General features: G+C 49.5%; 8 protein-coding genes across 8 annotated transcripts; 6 read left to right on the top strand and 2 right to left on the bottom strand.

The window, feature by feature from the left end:
* Positions 1-742: 742 nt before the first annotated feature.
* M406DRAFT_64378 (uncharacterized protein) lies at positions 743-2196 on the top strand (the record flags this gene model as incomplete). Its single annotated transcript, XM_040924880.1, has 2 exons — positions 743-762; positions 837-2196. 2 exons carry the CDS (start codon positions 743-745, stop codon positions 2194-2196), a joined length of 1380 nt encoding a protein of 459 aa, XP_040775008.1.
* Positions 2197-2757: 561 nt separating this feature from the next.
* M406DRAFT_340894 (S-adenosyl-L-methionine-dependent methyltransferase) lies at positions 2758-4301 on the bottom strand (the record flags this gene model as incomplete). The annotated part of the gene is made up of 4 exons (XM_040921599.1): positions 2758-2929; positions 2994-3520; positions 3729-4007; positions 4065-4301. The coding sequence occupies 4 exons, from the start codon at positions 4299-4301 to the stop codon at positions 2758-2760; spliced, it is 1215 nt and encodes a 404-aa protein (XP_040774235.1).
* Positions 4302-5403: 1102 nt separating this feature from the next.
* Positions 5404-8593, top strand: M406DRAFT_108553 (uncharacterized protein). The gene is made up of 2 exons (XM_040915307.1): positions 5404-8181; positions 8244-8593. The coding sequence occupies exons 1-2, from the start codon at positions 5467-5469 to the stop codon at positions 8493-8495; spliced, it is 2967 nt and encodes a 988-aa protein (XP_040774234.1). The 5' UTR covers positions 5404-5466; the 3' UTR covers positions 8496-8593.
* Positions 8594-9747: 1154 nt separating this feature from the next.
* On the top strand, positions 9748-11139 carry M406DRAFT_48948 (uncharacterized protein; the record flags this gene model as incomplete). The annotated part of the gene is made up of 5 exons (XM_040924378.1): positions 9748-9888; positions 9946-10072; positions 10126-10249; positions 10323-10762; positions 10826-11139. The coding sequence occupies 5 exons, from the start codon at positions 9748-9750 to the stop codon at positions 11137-11139; spliced, it is 1146 nt and encodes a 381-aa protein (XP_040774233.1).
* A 1144-nt stretch (positions 11140-12283) lies between these two features.
* Positions 12284-14148, top strand: M406DRAFT_292908 (cytochrome P450; the record flags this gene model as incomplete). Its single annotated transcript, XM_040919059.1, has 2 exons — positions 12284-13120; positions 13181-14148. The coding sequence occupies 2 exons, from the start codon at positions 12284-12286 to the stop codon at positions 13916-13918; spliced, it is 1575 nt and encodes a 524-aa protein (XP_040774232.1). The 3' UTR covers positions 13919-14148.
* On the bottom strand, positions 14126-15036 carry M406DRAFT_356993 (uncharacterized protein). Its single transcript, XM_040923568.1, has 3 exons — positions 14978-15036; positions 14845-14905; positions 14126-14744 (listed from the first exon to the last, which is right to left on the bottom strand). The coding sequence occupies exons 2-3, from the start codon at positions 14871-14873 to the stop codon at positions 14225-14227; spliced, it is 549 nt and encodes a 182-aa protein (XP_040774231.1). The 5' UTR covers positions 14874-14905; positions 14978-15036; the 3' UTR covers positions 14126-14224.
* Positions 15037-16879: 1843 nt separating this feature from the next.
* M406DRAFT_340888 (cytochrome P450) lies at positions 16880-18616 on the top strand (the record flags this gene model as incomplete). Its single annotated transcript, XM_040921598.1, has 4 exons — positions 16880-17096; positions 17183-17724; positions 17790-18385; positions 18547-18616. 4 exons carry the CDS (start codon positions 16880-16882, stop codon positions 18614-18616), a joined length of 1425 nt encoding a protein of 474 aa, XP_040774230.1.
* Positions 18617-19610: 994 nt separating this feature from the next.
* Positions 19611-20623, top strand: M406DRAFT_49536 (uncharacterized protein; the record flags this gene model as incomplete). The annotated part of the gene is made up of 2 exons (XM_040924392.1): positions 19611-19988; positions 20075-20623. The coding sequence occupies 2 exons, from the start codon at positions 19611-19613 to the stop codon at positions 20621-20623; spliced, it is 927 nt and encodes a 308-aa protein (XP_040774229.1).
* Between the last annotated feature and the right edge of the window lie 472 nt (positions 20624-21095).

Here is a 21095-nt window from a genome sequence, read left to right as displayed (position 1 = left end):
ATGGTAGCATCTTAACGTCAGCTGATGAACGCCACATGCAAGTCCCTGATTCTGTTATCTCAGCGGTCCATTAAGATCTTCAAGCAAGCGCCCGTTTCAGCCCCAGAATGTGCACAAGAACAGCGGCCGAATACGAGACCTGAGTTGCTGCATCCAATAGCGACTGCGAAGCATGCCGGGGCAGGAGGTATAGAAGAACAACTATATCACTTGTTCGAAAACGTGGCGTCGGGAAGGGCGCCGTCAAGAAAGCAGCCAAAGGCAGGGCATAATCATGTTAATCTGTCTGTACATTCACACATATACACCCATGTTTCCTGCGCTTGATGTTGTACAAGGGGTGTCCTGTGATGCTCGGTAGGGTTGCGCTTCGACCCGAGGGCGTTCAGAAGGCCGCACGTGTATACAGTATTTGTCGAGAGGAGCTCTTCCAACCGCTCCCCAAGCCACACCGGCGAAGATAAATTGACTAAGTACACATGAACCTTTTGGCCTGTGCTGGGGTCGGCGATCACCGCCGTCCTGGTCTGCTGAACATCTTGTTATTCATTTCTGCATATATCTCGCTTTCTAAAAATCAACGCTGATTTAGAATGTGTCTTGTAACATAACTATTGCCATTTCAAGGTTGTTGTCCATTTTCTCAATCATTAGGCAACTTCGTTTTCACAAATTGCGTAGCTCAAGATGCAACAAGACGCCGCCCTGCCCGAAACTAGAAAAATAGCCACGGACGACCATCATGCTGAAAACGGCAACAGCGTGAGCATCTCAGACCACTCAACGACAACAGACGTCGAAGCTGGCTCGCATCCAGCCGACTCACTGACACACAGCGACCCACTGCAATGGCCCAACCACAAGAAGATCTCCATCGTCCTCAACATCGCCCTCCTCTCCGCCGCCGGCCAGATGGCCTCGTCGATGGTAGCGCCCTCTGTAGGCCAGATCACCACCGAGTTCAAAACCGACAGCCTCATCCTCGCCGTGCTCGTCGTCTCTGTGTTTCTGATCGGCATGGCGGCAGGACTTTTGCTCACGTCCGGGATCTCAGAGGTCTACGGACGTCTTGTCGTCATCCACAGCACAAATGTCTTGTTCGTGGCATGTGCCTGCGCGGTCGCGGCGTCGCGGTCACTCGGACAGGTGATTGGGTTTCGTTTTCTCCAAGGAGTGGCCGCAGCTGCTCCGCCGGCTGTTGGGGGTGGTGTCATCGGCGACATGTTCCTCCCCAAGGACAGAGGCAGGGCAACAAGTATATACGGGCTCGGTCTGCTGCTCGGGCCTATGATTGGGCCTGTGGCGGGTGCCTATATCACACAGGAAGCCGGGTGGAGACGGAACTGCTGGATCATTGCGATTGTGGGTGCTGTTATGTCACTGCTGACTACGCTGGTCCTAAGAGAAACATATGGGCCTCTTGTGAGGCAGCGCAACGAAAAGCGCTTGCAGGTCAAGCCTGGAAAATCTGATCAAGTCGCAGCAATACCTCATAGCAGAAGAAGAGGGATGGGATTCGGAACACTGGCAGGTTCCGTGGTCCGACCCATCAAGTTACTGATGACATCTCCGCTTGTTTTCCTTCCCGCGCTGGGACTCTCAGTAATTTTTGGAATTGTGTTCTTGGTTCTTTCAACGATGGCGACGGTATATCAGCAGGTCTACGGGTGGTCGACGGGCGACTCTGGACTACCATACTTGGGCTTGGGCGTCGGACTTCTCCTAGGGCTTGGAATCTACTCTGTGACAGCCGACAGAGGCTACAGAAAGTTGACAAAGACTATCATGACCCCAGCACCCGAGCTCAGGCTGGCTCCCATCACCCTAGGCTCACCCTTGGCAGCCTTCGGTCTCATCATCTACGGCTGGGCACTGGAGAAGCAACTGCATTGGATCGTGCCCATCGTTGGCTGTCTTCTCCTTTGTCAAGGGCTGGTATTCTTTATCATGCCCGTCACAACATACCTTATCGACGTCTTTCATGCAGAGGCTGCGGGTCCGGTTGGGGCTGCTTCGGTCCTGAGGTGTCTAGCGGGTGGTTTGCTGCCTCTGTGCGCCGATAAATTGTATATGAGCTTGGGTTACGGGTGGGGGAACACCACTTTGGCTTTTATTGCCCTATTGTTCACGCCATTTCCATATCTGTTCTATAAGAATGGGAAGAGGCTTAGGGAGGGGCTGGCCGTTGTACAGTGATAAGTGGCAGACAATTGTTTAGGGGGGTTGAGTGGACTTTGTCATAGACCCGTCCTCAATTTTATTCAGGTGTAAATATGACACAAATCCTGGTCGTTCTCAGCAAATGGCCTGGTAATTCGGCATTGTTCAATAAACACAGCCTCACCCTTCATGTTGCTTTTGCTTTGCATTGGCTTGCAGTGCTCAGCCAGGCGCCAGTCCTGATATCTAGATGCGAAAGGACGAGTCCTTGTCAGAGAACGTGACTTGGAATGATGCAAGAGGCACGGAGGAAATACCTAAGTAGGTATTGCCTAACGAGTAAATGTGATCTACAGGTTCTTATGGTCCACCCTACATATCAACATGTTCCCAACCTCTACCTATGACCTTTCCATATTCTGAGTAACTAGCAATTTAGCACTGCAGTTAAGTAGCCTCCAAGTATAATTGCCGAGATCATTCCCATCTTTGGGATAATTTGGCCCATTCCCTGACCAACAACCCACTACAAGCTTGCCCACGATGCTGATCGTCAGCCTTTTCTTCACACTCGGCTCCAGACCCGTAGCCGACGTGTTAAGAGGAGCCTCCATCCCAGATGACCTCGATAATCGCCAAAGCTGATCCTTTAGGCTGAGTCACCCCTTTCATTACGAACCTTGGATCTGCATTCACTAGCAGCAACTTCCACTCGTCTGCTGTCCTCTCGCGCGCATTGAACAATGAGACCATACTCAGATCGTCTGATCTGTCAATTTTAAGTTATTTTGTTAGAAAGAATTCCCATCTTGATTCCTGGTTGACAAGCATACCTTAAATATTTCTCCTTCCAATGCGCTACAGCGCCAGGTTCAGGTAGGCATCCGTCCTGGATGATGATCCTCGCATTTGGCTTCAGAACAGGAACCTGTGCGCGTAGGATGCGGATACAATACTTATCCGACCAATTATGCAAAACCCAGCGGAAGAAGAACACGTCAGCCTGGACAGTCTGTGGTGCAAACAGATCATGCGCCACGAAGCGCACTCTGTTCTTCAATTGCTCTGGCAAACCAGTCCCAGCGTTTTCTATCATCTTGTCCATGTCCTGTACAATGAACTCGAGGTTCTTGAAGGTACTGGCGAGTTCTATAGCGACATGGCCCTGGCCGCCGCCAACGTCGACCACCTTTGCTGGACCTAGGGCGGCCCAGTCAAAATTGTCTATGATGTGGATGGGGTCGAAGTTGGGGCTTTTGGCGAAGACCGTCATTGAATTTGCAAAGCGAATTGCCCGCTCCGGGTCGCTTCCAAGTACGTCGTAGATTGATTCCGTCGTGTTGTTTGCGAGGGAGAATCCCTAGTATAATCATTGGTGAGTATACTGCCATGTTTGTTGAAGAGTCAGAGCCGGGGCGCGAGGTGGAAGGGGGGGGGGGGCGGCAATACTGTCTCGTTCGGCTCGGATGATTGTGGCCATTTCTGCAGGGCATCAACCATCTACAACAACAGACAGTCAGTGTATATTTCCTGTGATGATGCAAGGATACTACAACCGTCCCCATTACCTTGACAGCGGCAGGCCACAATTCCTCTGTTCCAATCCTGAGCCAGTCGTTCATGAGTGGGTCACTAAATATCCTGGATGCAGCAGTATGGGATACCATGCCCGGCTCTGGCTCGCGAAATACACGCATGGTCATTGCATGGCGAAGCAGCCGGCGGATCATGTCTTCGGAGGACCCCGTCTGCTTGGCGATATTGGCGAAGGACATTCGACCTGCTGTGGGGATCATGCTTGCAATACCGAAACGTGCTATGGCCTGCAAGCATGTTGAGTTGTTGTGCTAAAGTACACAAGTCAGCGCTCGAAAGGCGTCGACCGTGACAAGGGGGTCTTTTACTCCTCCGTGTTCTCTGATCAGGACCAAGGGGTCGAGCAACAGGTCATGAAGCTCTGCCGTAGCGTCGAGAATAGCATCCTGGACGTCCCACGCCTCTTGGGGCAACGAGAATTGCGCGTACTCGTCAAAAGAAGGTGATTGGAGTCCTCTGGTTGACAGTACTTCCTGTAGCCTCGCCACGGATTCACTGATTGTTGCTGCCAGCTGCGAGATTCGGGACGACTGGGTAGTAGCCATGATGTCGAGGGTTCAAGAAGCAAAGGTAGAGTTCAGGGGTGAAGACCCAAGATCTTACAGTTGGTATCTGCCTTCGGAGAAGGGGGAACGAAAGTTTCTGTGTACAACTGAGTCTGTCAGTTACCAGTCCCACCTTGCGGTGGCTATACATCCAGGAAAACGGGTGTTACATGAGCACTGCCCAAGCCATATGGAATCTGTGTTCATCGCTCCAATAAGCACGGAAACGTTCAGCATCCTTACGCTGGAAGAGGCGGGAGTTGCAGAGAGTCTCGGGCCCGATAGCAAGCCGCATTGGCAACATGATCCGCAAGACTCTCGCTCCGATTGAATGTAAGGATTGTGAACGGGCCGATAATGACGGGTTAATTGAAGCCATGTCGCGTTGAGCAACCCATAGTTTTTGGGGTCTGCGAATCACCCACTAAGCAATATATCGGAAATCTAGGTATCATGCTTAAAGTGAATACTCAAGTAGATGTTTACATTCAGAGTACACGATATGGGTTCTTTTGTGTAGTACATCAACTTTCATGCCGACCTCATCCATCCCCAACAGTTACCGTAGTACACCCACCGCATGAGTTTCATGCACTTAGGCAACCGCGCACACATTCATCGGTTTTATTGGTGTACAGTAAGCCCTAGCCGTGCTCCGAATAGGGTTGCATTAACTTAACCCATTCTTCGTTGATCTACTACCTTCCAATTCAACTCGCAAACGAAGCTCGGAGGGTAATACTTTTTTCTTCACACCCCTTCCGCCACAAAATTCTTAGGATCAGCTGGCTGCATCCTTGAGGTGTGTCTCAACTGCATGTGTGTTACTCACGCTCGGCCCCAATCCCCGCTGCTTTGGATTTACACAATCCTCTAGCTGCAAATGTGAAAAATTGCATTCCCAGTTGCAGGGCACGAGTTTTCCGGGGAAGCTTATGAATGTTATGTTCTGAATAGTGTTAGTACGCCTAGATGCAAGAGGGATTTTGGCTGCCTTGAGAGTAAAACTTTTTCGGAGTAAAGCAGCATCATAACTAATTAACTGCTATCTGTCTGAGCTCGATACGAATTCAAATTTCTTATTGTTATCGTGTGCTCTCCTCCTCGATAATACATTCAAACTTGGCTCACATCGCTTAACGTACTACCAGCTTCGCAAGACAACATGTATTACACTCTGTCCGGTCTGCGGTCTTCTTGCGCGGGAATCTGGAATCGATGGATGGAGAAGCCACGGCCAGCAAATGCAACGACATGGTCCACTGGGCGATCCTGTCTCCAAGATCTCCTCAAGGCTCAATCAGAATCAAAACCAGATCGGTTGCTCAGCTTTTATCCCCTTGGAGATGTGTCAACGCCGAAGGAAGTTTCATACAGTAGCTTGTACACGCGTGCCAAGACGAACAGCGTCCTGATACGGTCTCTGGAGAAATTTCGAAACGGCCAGCCTATTCTGCTGCATCTAGGGGACCATTGGGATACTATCCTGTGGTTCTGGTCCATTCTTCTTGCAAACGGGTTACCGGTTCTCTCATCGCCCTTGAGCAATCTTGATAAACAACGACAAAACTACCTGCAGAATTTGTCGTCACTCCTCAAATCTCCTATCTGCATCACAAATGCCGAGTATCTTCCTTTATTCGATGGAGGTCACTCTTTCGAGGTGCATACAATCGAGACGCTGCTGGCGAAGAAGGGAACAAATGGACCCAGCGACCTATATATACTTGGTGATCACGGAACAAGACCAGGAAATCATGAGGCAGACCATGTGTACGCTGGTGAACGGACGCCAGCCTTTCTCATGTTGACGTCCGGCAGTACTGGAAATGCGAAAGCTGTATGCTTGACACACCACCAAGTGCTCGCTGCGGTTGAAGGGAAGGCTTCTGTTCGACTGCTCCCAGACGGTCGGCCTTTCTTAAACTGGATTGGCCTCGATCATGTCGCCGGCCTCGTCGAAATTCATCTCCAGGCTCTCTGGCTTGGCGTCGGTCAAATCCACATTCACGCCGCAGATATTTTGTCATCGCCTACGACTTTTCTCGACCTCCTCAGCACCCACCGTGTATCCCGCTCCTTCGCTCCCAACTTCTTTCTTGCCAAGCTCATCTCAGCCGTTGAGTCCTCGACCAGCCAGGGTCCCTGGGACTTATCCGATTTCATGTTTCTCGCTTCTGGGGGCGAGGCCAACGATGTCAGTACATGTGTTGCAGTATCAGCCCTTCTCGAGAGGCATGGCGCGCCCAGTAATGCCATCGTCACAGGGTTTGGCATGACAGAAACCTGCGCTGGGGCGATATACAACCTCGAATGCCCGGAATACGATGTGAAGAATAGAAACTCCGTATCGTCTCTCGGCCGGTGTATGAAAGGAATAAATATGCGCATTACTGTGACCACTCCCGAAGGCAACACGAGAGCGGCTTTGCCCAACGAGCTGGGCGATCTTGAGGTACGCGGAGATGTTGTTTTCGACCAGTACTATCGCAATCCAAAGGCAACATCCGAAGCTTTTACCGCTGATGGCTGCTGGTTTCGCACCGGCGACCAGGCAAGAATCGATTCTGCTGGCAATCTCAGTTTGGGTGGCCGGGCAAAGGACGTTATTAATATCAATGGCGTCAAAGTCTCTTCGGCTGAGCTTCAGTGGGCTCTCGAGCAGGCCTTGGGAGCGCACGTTGCTCGCGTTATCAGTTTCCCATCCAGGGCGGCCAATACCGAGCAAATCACCGTCGCATACCTTCCAAAGCAATGGCCCTTGCAGGCTGAGGAGCTGCTCAGGATCCACGGGATGGCAGCGCACGCATGTTTCATGTGTTCTGGGCACCGTCCACTTGTTTTTTGTCTAAGAAAAGAATCGCTGCCATTACTCCCTACAACTACTTTGGGCAAGATATCTCGAGCTCAAATGCGATCGCTCTTCGAAGGGGGTGCCTTTAGCCGGGATGTTGATCTCCACTCCGAGGCTTTGGATGCTGCTGAAGGACAGAGACAACGGACAGGGCTTCCAGCAAATGAAGGAGAAGCAAGTCTTCTCCAAGACTTTGCGCAGACGTTGAGGATATCTGCTGATACAGTTAGTCTGGACACTCCTCTGTTTGAGCTTGGCTGCACTTCGATGGACCTCGTCCGAATTAAGCGTCGCATCGACAGGCGAATAGGCATTCCAATTCCTCTAGTGATGCTCATGAAACATCCTACTGTTAGGTCATTGGCTGCTGCCCTCAGCCCTGATCTCATCCGCGATTCTGCAAATCCCGCCTTGCCAGCAGCGGTAGACTATGACCCAGTGGTCATATTGCGATCACATGGTACCAAAGCGCCTTTGTGGCTCGTACATCCCGGCGTGGGAGAGGTCCTGGTATTTGTTGGACTAGCTCAACACATGAGTGATGACGACAGGCCGGTGTATGCACTCAGAGCTCGAGGCTTTGAGCCGAACCAAAAGCGTTTTTCATCCATCATCGAGACAGTACAGACCTATGTGGGAGCCATGCGGCAGAAACAACCGAAAGGCCCGTACGCACTTGCTGGCTACAGTTATGGGACTATGCTAGCATTCGAAATGGCTAAACTGCTTAACTCTGAAGACGGTGGGAGCTCGGTGCGCTTCCTGGGTAGCTTCAACCTACCACCGCACATCAAAATGCGGATGCGCTATCTGAACTGGAACATGTGCTTGTTACATCTAGCTTACTTCTTGGGTCTCACTACAGAAGAATATGCTGATATTTGTGAAGAGAAGGGCTTCCGGGCTGTGCCCCGTACCGAGGCACTAAAACAGGTTCTCCAGGTAGCAGATGGGCCTCGGATGGACGAGCTCGGGCTAGGCGAGATAGAACTTGCCAGGTGGGCTGATGTAGCCTTTGGTCTACAAGTAAGTGCTCGAAATGCATCTGAAGCTGTCATGCTCCTGATTACTGACGAAGAATGTGCAAGAGTATGGCTAGCGAATATGACCCCGATGGCATGGTAGATGTTCTTGATGTATTCCACGCCATACCTCTGAAAATAGCATCTGCAACGCGTGAGGAATGGGTCACAAAACATCTCAGTAAATGGAAAGACTTTAGTCGGACGGAGCCAAGATTCCATACTGTTGGAGGGGAGCATTATACTATGCTTGGGCCTGACCATGTCGCTCGGTTTGCTATAACACTGCAGGCCGCTCTGAAGGCTAGGGGACTTTGAATTCATGGAAAAGATTTCTCTCATTCTTCTGCTTTACTCCACAATTACATAGGTCCATAGGAGTTCCCTAGGTAAGCATGAGTTCTGATATCAAAGCGTAACATTTGAATGCTTAGGGTGTCGGCTCAGTAATCACCTCGAGCTTTCTTTTGTGCGTATTCCTCTTCTGGATAACGGGCCGAAGAGCTGACGCTGTCTCACCCAAGTGAAAGCATCCCTTCTTAACCAGAATTGAAAGGAAAGAGGGCAGGGTATGGAGAATATGCAGAATCCTGATCAGCACCAATTTGCCGGAAAGGAAATGTCACTATTCACATTGCACACGACATGTACAGCTTCCTAGTTCAAATTGCGACGGCATTAATGTGATAAGTCAATAACTCACACGTTTGTACTGAGTCCAGGGCTGGATTACAGCTATTGTTTTGTCGAGGTGGCGGCTTCGGATCCTTGCGGGCTGTAGTACATTCAGCTCGGATTTCACGATGCAGACCTTCCACATACATATGCCGTACGACGTGACACATTCCGCATAGACACCTATACGATGTTGCAATAGGATGCACGTAATTCCCCAAGTGAATGCACCAAGTTTGCTGTTGGCCCCCACTCCTACCTTACCGTGCTACGGAAGGCTTCAAGTCTGGCTGCTGATGGTGATGCGAGTTTGCCGAGCGAAGAAAATACTGTACCATAGTACCGTATGTCACAGATGAGCCATGTTTGACCGAACTCTTGAGACCCCAAGTTCCTTTCACGTTTACACCATCTACGGATCGCTTCTGCCGGCGTCAATGCACCGAGGTACGGAATTATTATTCTTGATCTAGTGATTCGAGGTGGCCTACTCGGGCCCCGAACTGCATGGGGCACGTATCACTCAGTGAATTCTGTCTTGGCCGTCTCACTTGACTAGATATCAGCAACTTGAAAGGACTGCCGTCATGTTCTTGTCATCTATGCATTGTCAGGCCTTGTGATTGTGCGTTTAAGTCCTGTCTTAGGTTCCTCTGCTCTCTTCCCTGTGGTTGATGCCGATCACTTGTCTGAAAGCAACCACAGATCAAATTGCTGACTATTCTGCACCATCTACACTCGCCTTCTTATATCAGAGACCTTGTCGAGCTGTTCTTCGGCCTCCATATCTCGTGTTTCAAAGGCGGTGGTTGATAGCACTTACTTCGTTGCGTGTTTATCAAGATCACTGCTATCCATCTTACCTTCCGCGGTCTTGACTACCCCCTAGCACGATATGGATGAAGTTTTACAGAAGATCAGGGAGTTGGCGGCAGTGACCAACGAAGTAGGTCGTCAGCACCTCATGTCTGCCCTGCATAAGCTGGCATATTCAATGGAGACGTCTGACGATACACTACACCGATACGGCGCCATGGTAGGTCTCCCTCCTCCTCTCAATGTTTTCCAGGTCATTAATGGTTATCAATATCAGAACCTTCAGACGGCTGTCATAAAAATCGGCTTTGATTTGGGACTTTTCAGGCTCTTGACCGAACGTCATGAGCCCGTGACCGTGACTGACATATCTCAGCACACTAATGCAGAGGCACTGTTATTGAGTTCGACGCCCTCTGCATGCAATTCCACGATATGCATGTTGACTTGAATATAGATCGGTTCCTTCGGTACCTCGCCGCTATAGGCGCCGTTGAAGAGGTCGCTAGCGACCAGTATGCCGCGAACCACCTGACCAGAAACCTGGCAGAGAGGGTCACTGAGGCAGGAGTGAGCCATTAGTAGGTTGAATATTCTTTCTTCTTCCCGAGACAACACCAGCTTAGGCGATGAGACCGCTCACACAGATTGTAGTTTCGAAACCGTCTCACCACAGTACCAGGTGCTGCCCGGCTTCCTGAAGAAAATCGGATATAAAAATCCCACTGATGAGCTTCACACGGTTTTTCAAGAAGCCTGGAATACGGATATTCACCAGTTTGCCTGGTTTGTGGACCATCCACAGAATCTGGCCTACTTCAACGACTTCATGGCTTTCCGACGCCAACCAGAGCTCTCTTGGCTTATCGTATACCCTGTGAAAGAACATATACAAGACTGCAGGGCTGACAGAGCCCTCTACGTCAACATCGGCGGTGGGATCGGTCATCAGTGTGCTCAATTCAAAGAGAAGTATCCTGACGTGCCCGGTCGAGTGATACTCCAAGACTTGCCGCACTCAATTGCCAAGGCACTGCAAACACCTGGAGTGGAGAATATGGCCCATGATTTCTTTGATCGTCAACCGATTCAAGGTAAGACGATTCCAACAGGAGATCAACATGAACAACCGCTCTGACTCACCTCCCATATACTAGGAGCCAAATTCTACTTCATGCGAGGAGTTCTCCACAACCACCCGCCTCATAAAGTTCGCAAGCTTCTCGAAAATACCAAGTCGGCCATGTCCTCAGACTCTATTCTTCTGATTGATGAGATGATCCTACCTGAAGTTGGAGCACATGTTGATGCAGCCTCTATGGATATAACGATGATGGGTGCGTTTGCGGGAATGGAACGCTCAGAGAAACAGTGGCGCAGTGTGATCGACGAGGCTGGACTGAAGCTGATCAAGACATACGTGTACAACCCTGTGAGTCACGAGAGCTTGATGGAAGTGCGTCTGCCATAGTGCCACCAGCATTGTCTCTGATATCAGTGAGCATATCAGAGTAGTAGTAGGTTTCGAGGGTAGTCATTTCCAGCAGCTAGCAATCGTTCAACATCCGAATCAAGTTTAATATTGCAATTGGTTTTATTAGGTAGATCCGGTTGCAAAGTCTTCATGGAACATTTGACCCCGGCTTTGGTACCGTATTGCATTGAAATACACTACAGTAAGAATACCAGTGCTGGCTCTTTTCAGCACATATTGGGAGGCAATGGTCGTAACAGAATACCCCATGGCTCAGATACAGTGTGCCGTTCAACTCCAGGCATGTATCCCTGATTACATTGCAGCGAATCCAATGCGCCGCCAACCTACCACAGCAAGGTTGATTGGCGGGGTAATCTGGGGGCAAATAAGACAAGATGACATCATCTGTAAGAACGTAATGCGATCATTTCCTAGGGAAACCGAATCTCACGTAAGTGAAATCCCTGAAGTGGCCAGTTGGGTTTGTGGGCGGCCGACAGGCGCTGGTTTGGGGTGGGTGTTGGCTTCTGCCTGGCCGCGTCGTACTGATGGAACTCTAGGTCGAACTCTCAGTCCGATGTTCCATCATTGTCAACATCCAAAAAGAAAAGGGTAAAAAGGAGGATGAGACAAGGTCTACAATCTGTGAATGTGGTTACACGCGAATGGATCCACATGAATTGATATTCCATCCCCAAAGGTGGACGTATCATCTAGATGTCATAGCTGATATGCAGAAAAAGCTTGTCCGAGATGCTTACGCGAGATGCTTGGCCAGTCAATGAATTGGTGCGTTGCATTTACACCCTTTCATTCTCACTGCAGCATTACCACCACTTTTGGGCTACACGGGATAGTTTGTGCTTTGCCTCCGCCACCAACAACGGGCTGGCATTGCTAAATCTGCTCGTAAAGTAGCATTATGTCATATCGCAGTAAAAGGATGCCCCGGTAATCAGATAGAGTCCATGAAAGAAGCACATAACCAAGAGTGACTTGAGGATTCGGATTAGCTTGAAGCGAGATGAAGCGAGATAAACTGAATGGGAAAGAACTTTATGCCGGCCGAAAACATCCTTCAGTAACCAAGCGCCATGTGTCCCAAACCCCTCCAACGTCTGATCCAACAATCGTCAACATGATCTCACCCTGTCAATTATTGTGTTTAGCCCTACTCTTCATTGGCATTCTGATAGCAAGACGGTTCCTAACATCACACGTACAGGATAAGAAAAAGGCACAACTATGGGCAAAGCTTGACATGGTCGGTGTCTCTTCCGGTGGCATATTCCCATGGACACGAGCTTTGCTGCGGTCCTTGACGTCGACGCAGCATAATGTGCATACTGGCTATGAAAAATTCTCCAGAACGCAGAAATTACCGTTTGCTCTGCCCACAGTCTGGACAGGCGATGCGGTGGTAGTTTTGCCACCTTCAATGCTGGATTTGCTTCATAAACCCGACAGCGAATTAAGGTCCTTTGAGGCCCAAATCGAGACTCTTGGACTTCCTTACATGATCTCTGACCGCGACGTGTACATGAATGTCATTCACTTCGACGTCGTGCGGAAACACATGGGGGAAAATAAGGATCTCGACTCCCTAGCTGCTGCAACAGCCGAGGAACTTGATATTGCCTTCCGAGAATGTTGGGGCACATCTAAAGATTGGACGACTCTGAATATGTGGGACACTTGTGGGCGCATTCTCACTCGCGCAGCAGCAAGAATTCTTATAGGACTTCCCATGTGCCGGGATGAGACCTTCTTCGAGCGGTCCAGACAATTCGCCGACTCTGTTGTTATGGGCTCGGCCATGATCAATTGCTTCCCACCTCGCATGAGGGGTCTGATAGGACCATTGGTGGCACTGCGAGCCAAATATTATCACGCTCGCTGCCTCGAGATCCTAGTGCCTATTGTCGAAGAGAGACTGAGGGTTTGGAGAACAAGTCAAGCAGTGGACAGTTTTCCGGTAAGTTTGAGACTCCATCCACCCTCTACAATGAGACTGCCACTGACGTGGAACTAATAGAACGATTTTCTCCAATGGATTATTCCTCTTTGCGCCAAACAAGGCCCGGACGAACTAAATCCAGTCCGAATCGCGACTCGGCTTCTTACGGCCAACATTATGTTTGTTGTTGGAATGGTCTATGTCTTCGCTCACTGTGTGCTCGATATCTACGACAGTCCATCCAAAGAGGACTTTATCAGCGGCTTGGAGGCGGAGTGCAGACTAATTCACGCAAGATACAACGGCCTTTCAACGAGACAAGCTGTCGATCGTCTCTATAGGCACGACTCAGCCATTCGCGAATCTATGCGTCTTTCTGACTTCAACGTGGCCGGGCTTGCTCGGGACGTAGTCTCGAACGAATTAGATTTGGGCAATGGAATTCGCATTCCCCGAGGAGTCCGGATGGTCTTTCCTACACAGTCAATACACCAGGATACCAATTTTTACGATGATCCACTGATTTTCGACGCTTTTCGTTTCTCACGCAAGTTCGAAGGTCTGGCGGGAACGGCCGCGCACGCGTCTCAACGCGAGTCTCTTACATTCATCACCCCCTCCTTCCTCGTTTTCGGGTATGGGAAGCACACGTGCCCTGGCCGGTGGTTCGCCGCGCAGACTATGAAGCAGGCTCTTGCTCATATTATTATGCACTACGATGTGGAAATAGTAAAGAAACCAGGCAAGAGAAGAAGTCTGTTAAGCATAATGTTGCCTCCGACGAGTGCTCAAATCAGGATCAGACGGCGAACATGAGTGAGGCCAAACAAGGGTTCCACTGCTTCTACAGATTCAAACGATGCCAAGCAATAACCACATTGAGTTTGCCTAGCCCAGATGCTCGACACGTGTCGGATGAACTTGAAAGGTGTATTGGAAGTTGATGGGTAGCGTGGCGGGGTCAACATGAGACCGTTAACCATGTAGCAATTACTTCAAGGTCTGTTGAATTTATGTCCGGGGCGGCTTGTTTGATTCCCTAGATGAAAAGCTCTCTATTTTCTGCAATATTCTCCTGGTATATTCCTCCAAACCTCTTCATATATCAAATTCTAAATGGTCTTATTGTCCCGCATGTCTTTCTGCGTCCCCTGCCGATTCGTACGTGATAGAAAACTGGTCTGTTCGCCTAACCTCAGTTTCTCCTACCAACTCATCTTGGCTCCTATTATTCGGGTGGAAAACAGCAGTAGAGACTTGGACATTCTCACTTTGACCGATAGCAGCTAGTTTCCTAGTGCTGAGCTCCAAGTCGTGGTATGGTCCAGAACTATTGTAGCTCTTGTCCATTGTCGAGGGCTTCGATTTGGACCTGGCGAAAAAGTTTGAGAATGACAAGCCGACTTGTGACAGGTTCAGCTTCATGAGACTCCGCAACGTCGGGATGCAGCCCATGATAATGACCATGTCTCCCTCCAGGAGAGCCAGCGTTAGGATTGAAGTCTCGTCATAAGTTTCTAGAGCCGAGCTGCCACTGTACGACACAACAATCCAAACAGTCCTCATTATTGACATGACCATGGTAAGCAAAGACATCGCCATGAGAATAATAAGGCCTATCTTCTGACGAAGTGGCATATTCCTAAAAGCGGGGAAGTGAGCGTGAAATTCTGACCCCGTTCTGGAAAGGGACTTCGGTGTTTCTGTGCGTCATCTATTATGTTCCTTATAAGAGTACTTACAGTCTCCAGATAATCATGACGGGCAGCATGACAAACGCTAGATCCGAGAAGGTATAGATAGCTGTCCCAATGAATCAGTAATGCTTCGAACGTTCAACAGCCCCAAGATAGCGAAGGCGTGGATCATACGAACATTGGATAACACACGCTAAGTATAGCCAGATATTTGGATTCCACCTGTTCGTGACGACCAGCAAGTAGTCCCAGAGCGCCTGGGCTGGAGTCACTTGGCAGAAGGTTATTGGAATGAAAATAATGCTGAGTACAGACAAGATAGTGAATAGAATGATCAAGAACCGCTTGAACCACTTGTGAACAGAGAACAAACGGATCAATAAAAGCATAATGGAGAGTCGCGCCAATACGGATACCGTCACTTGAAACGGTAGAGCGAGATAGTTGTACTTCAGTGCCAGCACCGCGTCTTCAGTCGTCGGAGGAACTCGGAGATCATATATTGTCGATAGCGTGGTCAAGGATCGGTTGACGATCTCAATCACCTAAGACGTAACTATCAGTAGATTTCTAACGCCTAGTTTCGCATTTCTTACCACAGCCAGAAGCATAACCCAGTCATCCCAACCCAGGACATTTTGGTTTCTGGTGCGAACATAGAAGCGAAGACCGACAGCAAGTGCACCGAGAATGGTGAATGCCAATGGCACGCCCAAAAGCACATTTCCCTCCATTGCAAACCGAATGTTGAAGGCGAGACTCAGATATTACTGCCGAAGACGAATACTTGATGCCTAGGTAACCACGATAATTCGTGGCCAAAGTCTGGATGACAGGGACGTTATCGAAGTTAAGCTTGTGGGTTCACCAGCCTCAGTGCCTAGGAGATTGAGAGAAACGGAAGTCACCCCACCCTACGGTCTCGGCCTTATAATCTTTTTTATTTAGGCGTCGCGGTCGGACTCGTCGAAGGCACCCAAACATACAAGGGTCGATCGAGCTACACAGATCAGAGAACTGCCATCCGGCCCCGAAAGAATTTTTCCCTCGCGGGCGCGCAGCCCTCCCTTCCTCCAGGTGAAAATGGTGGACAACCCCTGTTGAGACCAGAGTACCACATCTATTATGTAGCTGAGTACCTCGCAAGTTCTTGCCACGTTAGATCGGCACGGTCGTGCTCAAGTTGTCAGCGAGGCTGCACTTCTAAGGGTGGTGTCAGGAAACGGGATGTACTGTCACTTAAACGCATATCTGTACAAGTAGTAAATGCTAGTAAATCGGATGAATTATGTCGACATGAATCTAGTCTGGGTCGGTGGTATGGCTACCTGCACCTTGGATATTGGCGTTACAACGCAGGAGCCCCCAACTCATGCGTGCCCCCAACTTTACCCTCCTTCATGATCGACAGGTGGTATCGAGTCTCTTGGATGGTGCTCGGTTCGCACGGCATGGCTCGGAGTCGCATCGTGATTTCTTACTCAAGTAAATTATGTAGCAATGTGGTTAGCTGCACGATTGAAAATACTTCAGTACTTACTCACTCACACAACATAAATGTAAGTACCCGTAACAACTGGCTCAAGCGCCAACTTGCATATGCTGACGCTGATCAAATGCTCTCCCGCTCCAAAACAGTGTGACTTCATTGGAGGGACAAAAACGTGAGTAAGACCTAAAGGCGCCTCCGGACCAAAGTCCCGTCCCCGGTGAGAAGCAAATTGCCTAACTACTATCGGCGGGGTGAAAGACAGCTCTTGTTGCACAAAAAAACTGAGACACAGCAAGCCGGGGTCAGTCAGCTCTCGCTTTGTCCAGCAATGACAACTAGTGGCTGTCACGGCATCTCAGTTCTCGACGTGGCAGCTGAAGCATTCACCCCAATCTCTGTCTCTTTGGCCAGATCATTTGTTTTCTTCGCAAGAAGTTGTTCCCAACCACGGCTTCTTTTTCTCAGAGGTGATCTGCTCCTACGCTTTCGTACTGTCTTCAAATTGATACATGCTTGTTATGTTCAAACGCTCCATCCCTTGACCCAGTTCGATTCTCAAGACGTTGAACACGAGATCCGAAGCCTGTCATGGCATCTTTGAACATGTTACTATCATGGCAGAATGTCGTCACAGCAATTTTTGTGTACCTTGCCAGTCTTACCATCTATCGCCTGTTTCTCCATCCTCTTGCTCGGTTTCCAGGTCCAAAGTTAGCAGCCATAACGCGGTGGTACGAAGGCTACTATGATGTTGTTCAGAATGGCCAGTACACATTCAAGATCAAGGAACTGCACAAACAATATGGTAAGGACTCCTGCCTCTCAATGTCAGTCTTCTGGAAGCTTTGTTTGCTTCTCCCTGTCTGATACGCGTTGTTTGCGCCACTCTAGGCCCGATCATACGGATCAGTCCTTACGAGCTCCATGTCAGCGACTCAACCTTTTTCAACACTCTATATCGTCAAGAGGGGCGCTGGGACAGGTATGCCTTTGCGTGGGATGCTTGGGGAGCTGAAGGTCCAACGATCCACACAGTAGACCACGAACGACACAGGGCCCGCCGCCAGCCCTTGGCCACCTTCTTTGCTAAGGCCAAAGTAGCTGATCGGAAAGACATGATCCGAGGACATGTGAACAATTTCTGTGATCGTCTGTCCAAGATTGCCGAGTCAGGGAAAACAGTCAATCTAGGGGCTGCTGCTACCGCGCTGGCACGCGATGTAGCCTTCGACTTCATTCTGGCTAAGAGCTATAACAGCCTCGATCGTGATGACTTTGATGTCGCCGTTCTCCACGCCGCGCAAGGGGCCGGGCCCCTTTGGCGGATCACCAAGCACGTGGGATATGTTCTGCCTCTGTTGAATTCAATGCCCTTGGATTGGGCTATCAAAATTTCAGATGATGAGATGAAGACTTTCTTTGCGCATCTAAAGGTACGCTCAATCTTCTACAAAGTCTGAGCTCACATTTTGCCGTGTGCTTACTCTCGAGGCTGTAGAATGCCATGGCAGATACGAAACGTCTTATGGCTGCCGCTGTATCGCCTTCGCCAGAAGACAGAGGCCAGCGGACCATAGTCCACGAGATACTCGACTCCAAGCTCCCTCCCCACGACAAGTCTTTCCAGCGCGTCTTTGAGGACGTATCCTCTGTCAGCGGCGCGGGATTTGAGACTATTGGCGGTGCACTTCGCCTGATTTTCTTCCACGTTTTCAGTGATCCTGAAATTCTTCAACGACTACGAGCTGAACTCGATTCTGCCAAGGAGAAGCACCCTGATGTGATGGAACTGAAAGTGCTTGAGCAGCTCCCTTACCTCACCTCGACGATAATGGAAGGCCTACGCCTGAGTCCCGGCATAGCCACGCGCATGGCACGTATTGCCCCGGATCGGGATCTGTTCTACAAGGACTGGCGCATACCCGCGGGCACGCCTGTCGGAATGACCACAATCTTAATGCATACAGACGAGAACTTATACCCAGACCCTCAATCCTTCAAACCAGAACGTTGGGTGGACGGGAACGGTGGCAAGAATGCTGAGAAGGCGTATGCGCCGTTTTCCAAAGGGACGAGAATGTGCATCGGAATGCAGTACGTCTTTGCCCATTACTTGATCACCTTGTCTGCCCTTACTCACACGGCTATGTACACAGCCTCGCATGGGCCGAACTATACATGACCCTCGCCGCCCTTGTGCAACGCTTCAACTTCCAGTTTATAGGAACAACAGCAGAAGACTTTGAATGTGACAGTGACCAGTTTGTCATTGGTACCAAAGGAAAGGGCTTTTTGGAGGCCCACGTTAGCATTCGTGAGGACTAGAAGCTAGCTGGTCTACTCCGAGTTTTGGACTCTTTTCAATAACGTCCTTGTGGGTCCTGAAGACTCATGCTTCCTTGGTTCAGAGAAGAGACTGTTGTCGGCATCCTCGTGCTTGTTATTACTGAGTCCTGATCTGAAGAGAAAAAAATACACTCATCTCAGCAGACAATAAGGGGCCTTGATAATCGCCAGGCTGCGTGGTACAACCTTCTGGCATGGGAAGTCGATCTCCACTGTAAACCTACTGGCCATTATTAAGTGTCATGGGGACGATATTTGCAATGCCACAGAACCACTGTCCGATGAACCCCCTCTCTGTTGACTTTGTGTTTCATCATGTTTCTTAACAAGTCTATGGAGCGAGCCAGATTGCCACCTCTAACGGCTCATATGTCGCTGAAATATGTATAATTTGGGTAGCTTATCAGAAGATTAGTACTAGGGATAGGCACAACGGCATGAATCATCTTTCAGGTTTGCTTCCTTTTTGATCTTTTTCTTTTTTTAAAGAAAAGAAAACCGTAGAATCCACCTTATTGAAAAATGCTGGTCGGTCAAACACGTGATTTCCCATTTATGAATAGCAGTATTGAAACAAAATTAATGTATGGCACAGGGAAAGGGAACAAAAGTGCAATGTGGACACTCAAGTAGTATGACATATGCTACATGACAGAGGTTCAGCTGAAAGTAGAGATACAGGTACCATTGTCCATCTTATGAACTATATTTTTCCGCCTCTCTCTTTTCAGAAAATGGAGACCGTGTCTGACAACCAGACTTTGAACCTTTGGTGGAAAGATTAATAAGCCAGCTTGGGGGGTATATAGAGGGGTTCCTCTGATGGCCCCCATACTTGTCCAGTTTTTCTCTCCTTCCTCTTCATTTCAGCATAAGAAATCAGCCATCGACGGTCTGCTTAGCTTCGTTACACCTTCTTCGGATTATTCCTCGTGCACTCGTAAGCTTTCAACGACGTTGTACATTGTCCAATATGGCTACACAGTCTCTATCCGTCTTCGTCTGTGGCGTTACGGGCAATCAAGGCGGCGCCGTAGCCAAGCGTCTTTTGGAATTGAACTGGAATGTCCACGCAACTGTTCGAGACCTCGAGTCGCCTAAAGCAGTTGCCTTGGAAGCAGCCGGTGTGAAGCTTACCCAAGGCGACTGGGAAGATGAAGAGGCACTCAAGACGAGCATCGCCGGCTGCAGCAAGATGTTTATCAATCTCGTTTCGACCTGGGATGATTTCGATCGTGAACGTCGACAGGCTGCGAAAATAGTTGATATCGCTAAAGAGTCCGGGGTGAAGCAAGTGATTTTATCCACGAGCCTTGGCGTATCCCGTACGTTCACTTACATTTACCTCCAAGTCTGCCTACATAAATCCAGACACTTACGAGGCTTTCTTTGCTTCAAGTATACGGCATAGAGGGGCCCCTCAAGGGCATAGTCAAGCCTGGTACGATGCTGCATACCTTTCTTAAGGTCAAGAAGGATGTGGAAGAGACTATGAAAGAAGGGAGATTTGACTTATGTACCATTGTACGGCCCGGGTACTTCATGGCTAATTTCTTGGAGCCGGTAATCGAGGGCTACTCGGAGATCTTGGAAAAAGGAACATGGTCCACCGTTCTCAAGGCTGATACCCGCCTCGGGCTGATTGACCACGACGACGTCGCCAAATTCACCGTCGCAGCCTTTCAAAATCCAGATCGATTTGACGGTCGGGCTATCGGGCTTGCCAGCGAGTTCCTCACCCCACAAGAGACACTGGATTGTCTCGGCCAAGCGATGGGACGGCCGGGCTTGAACGCAGTCTTCCTGACTGAAGAAGACGTCGCCAAGCTGCCTGCTGGGTCTTTCGACAACCCTTATATTAAGGGCGACAAATGCTTAGAGCACATGGAAGAACTTGTCGACATACAGGAACTGGCCACTGTGATCCCACTAACCAGCTTCAAAGATTTCCTTGAGAGGGAAAAGGCACATGTCAAAAAGCTGTAAAGGCAGTTGTAGAAGGCACTCTAGGGGCTGTACAAATGGTAGAAGGGAAGATGATTCTTCAATTAATCTATCTCAAGGCACGCTTGCCAATTGCCTTCTATATAGAAGGCAATTAGCACTAGTCCCAACTGAGCTAGCGTACCTGGCGACTCACTGCCTTTCCATTGAATGGCCCAGGCCAGTGAGTCAGGGTGGCCACCCAGGCCTCATTCACCTAAGGCCCCTATGGCCACTGCCACAGCAGTACACTTTTTACGAGCGTTTTAGTATGATGTATGCTACAGCCAGGAGACTTGGCAGAAACATAAGTGCAGAATTCAAGGTTTCCTACTCATGTACATGCTTCATAGTGACCTGCACGCTAAAGTTGGCCTCCTGGCTACTCCGGATGAGATCATTTGATTATTACTGACGCTGGAAGCATAGATCGAGCCTCTCCTGCAATTCACTCCTGAGCCAACTCACCAGCTCA

Source organism: Cryphonectria parasitica, assembly GCF_011745365.1.
Source record: "Cryphonectria parasitica EP155 unplaced genomic scaffold M406scaffold_6, whole genome shotgun sequence".
Classification (NCBI taxonomy): domain Eukaryota; kingdom Fungi; phylum Ascomycota; class Sordariomycetes; order Diaporthales; family Cryphonectriaceae; genus Cryphonectria; species Cryphonectria parasitica.
Note: the sequence above shows the minus strand (reverse complement) of the source record. Positions and strands in the feature narration are given on the sequence as shown.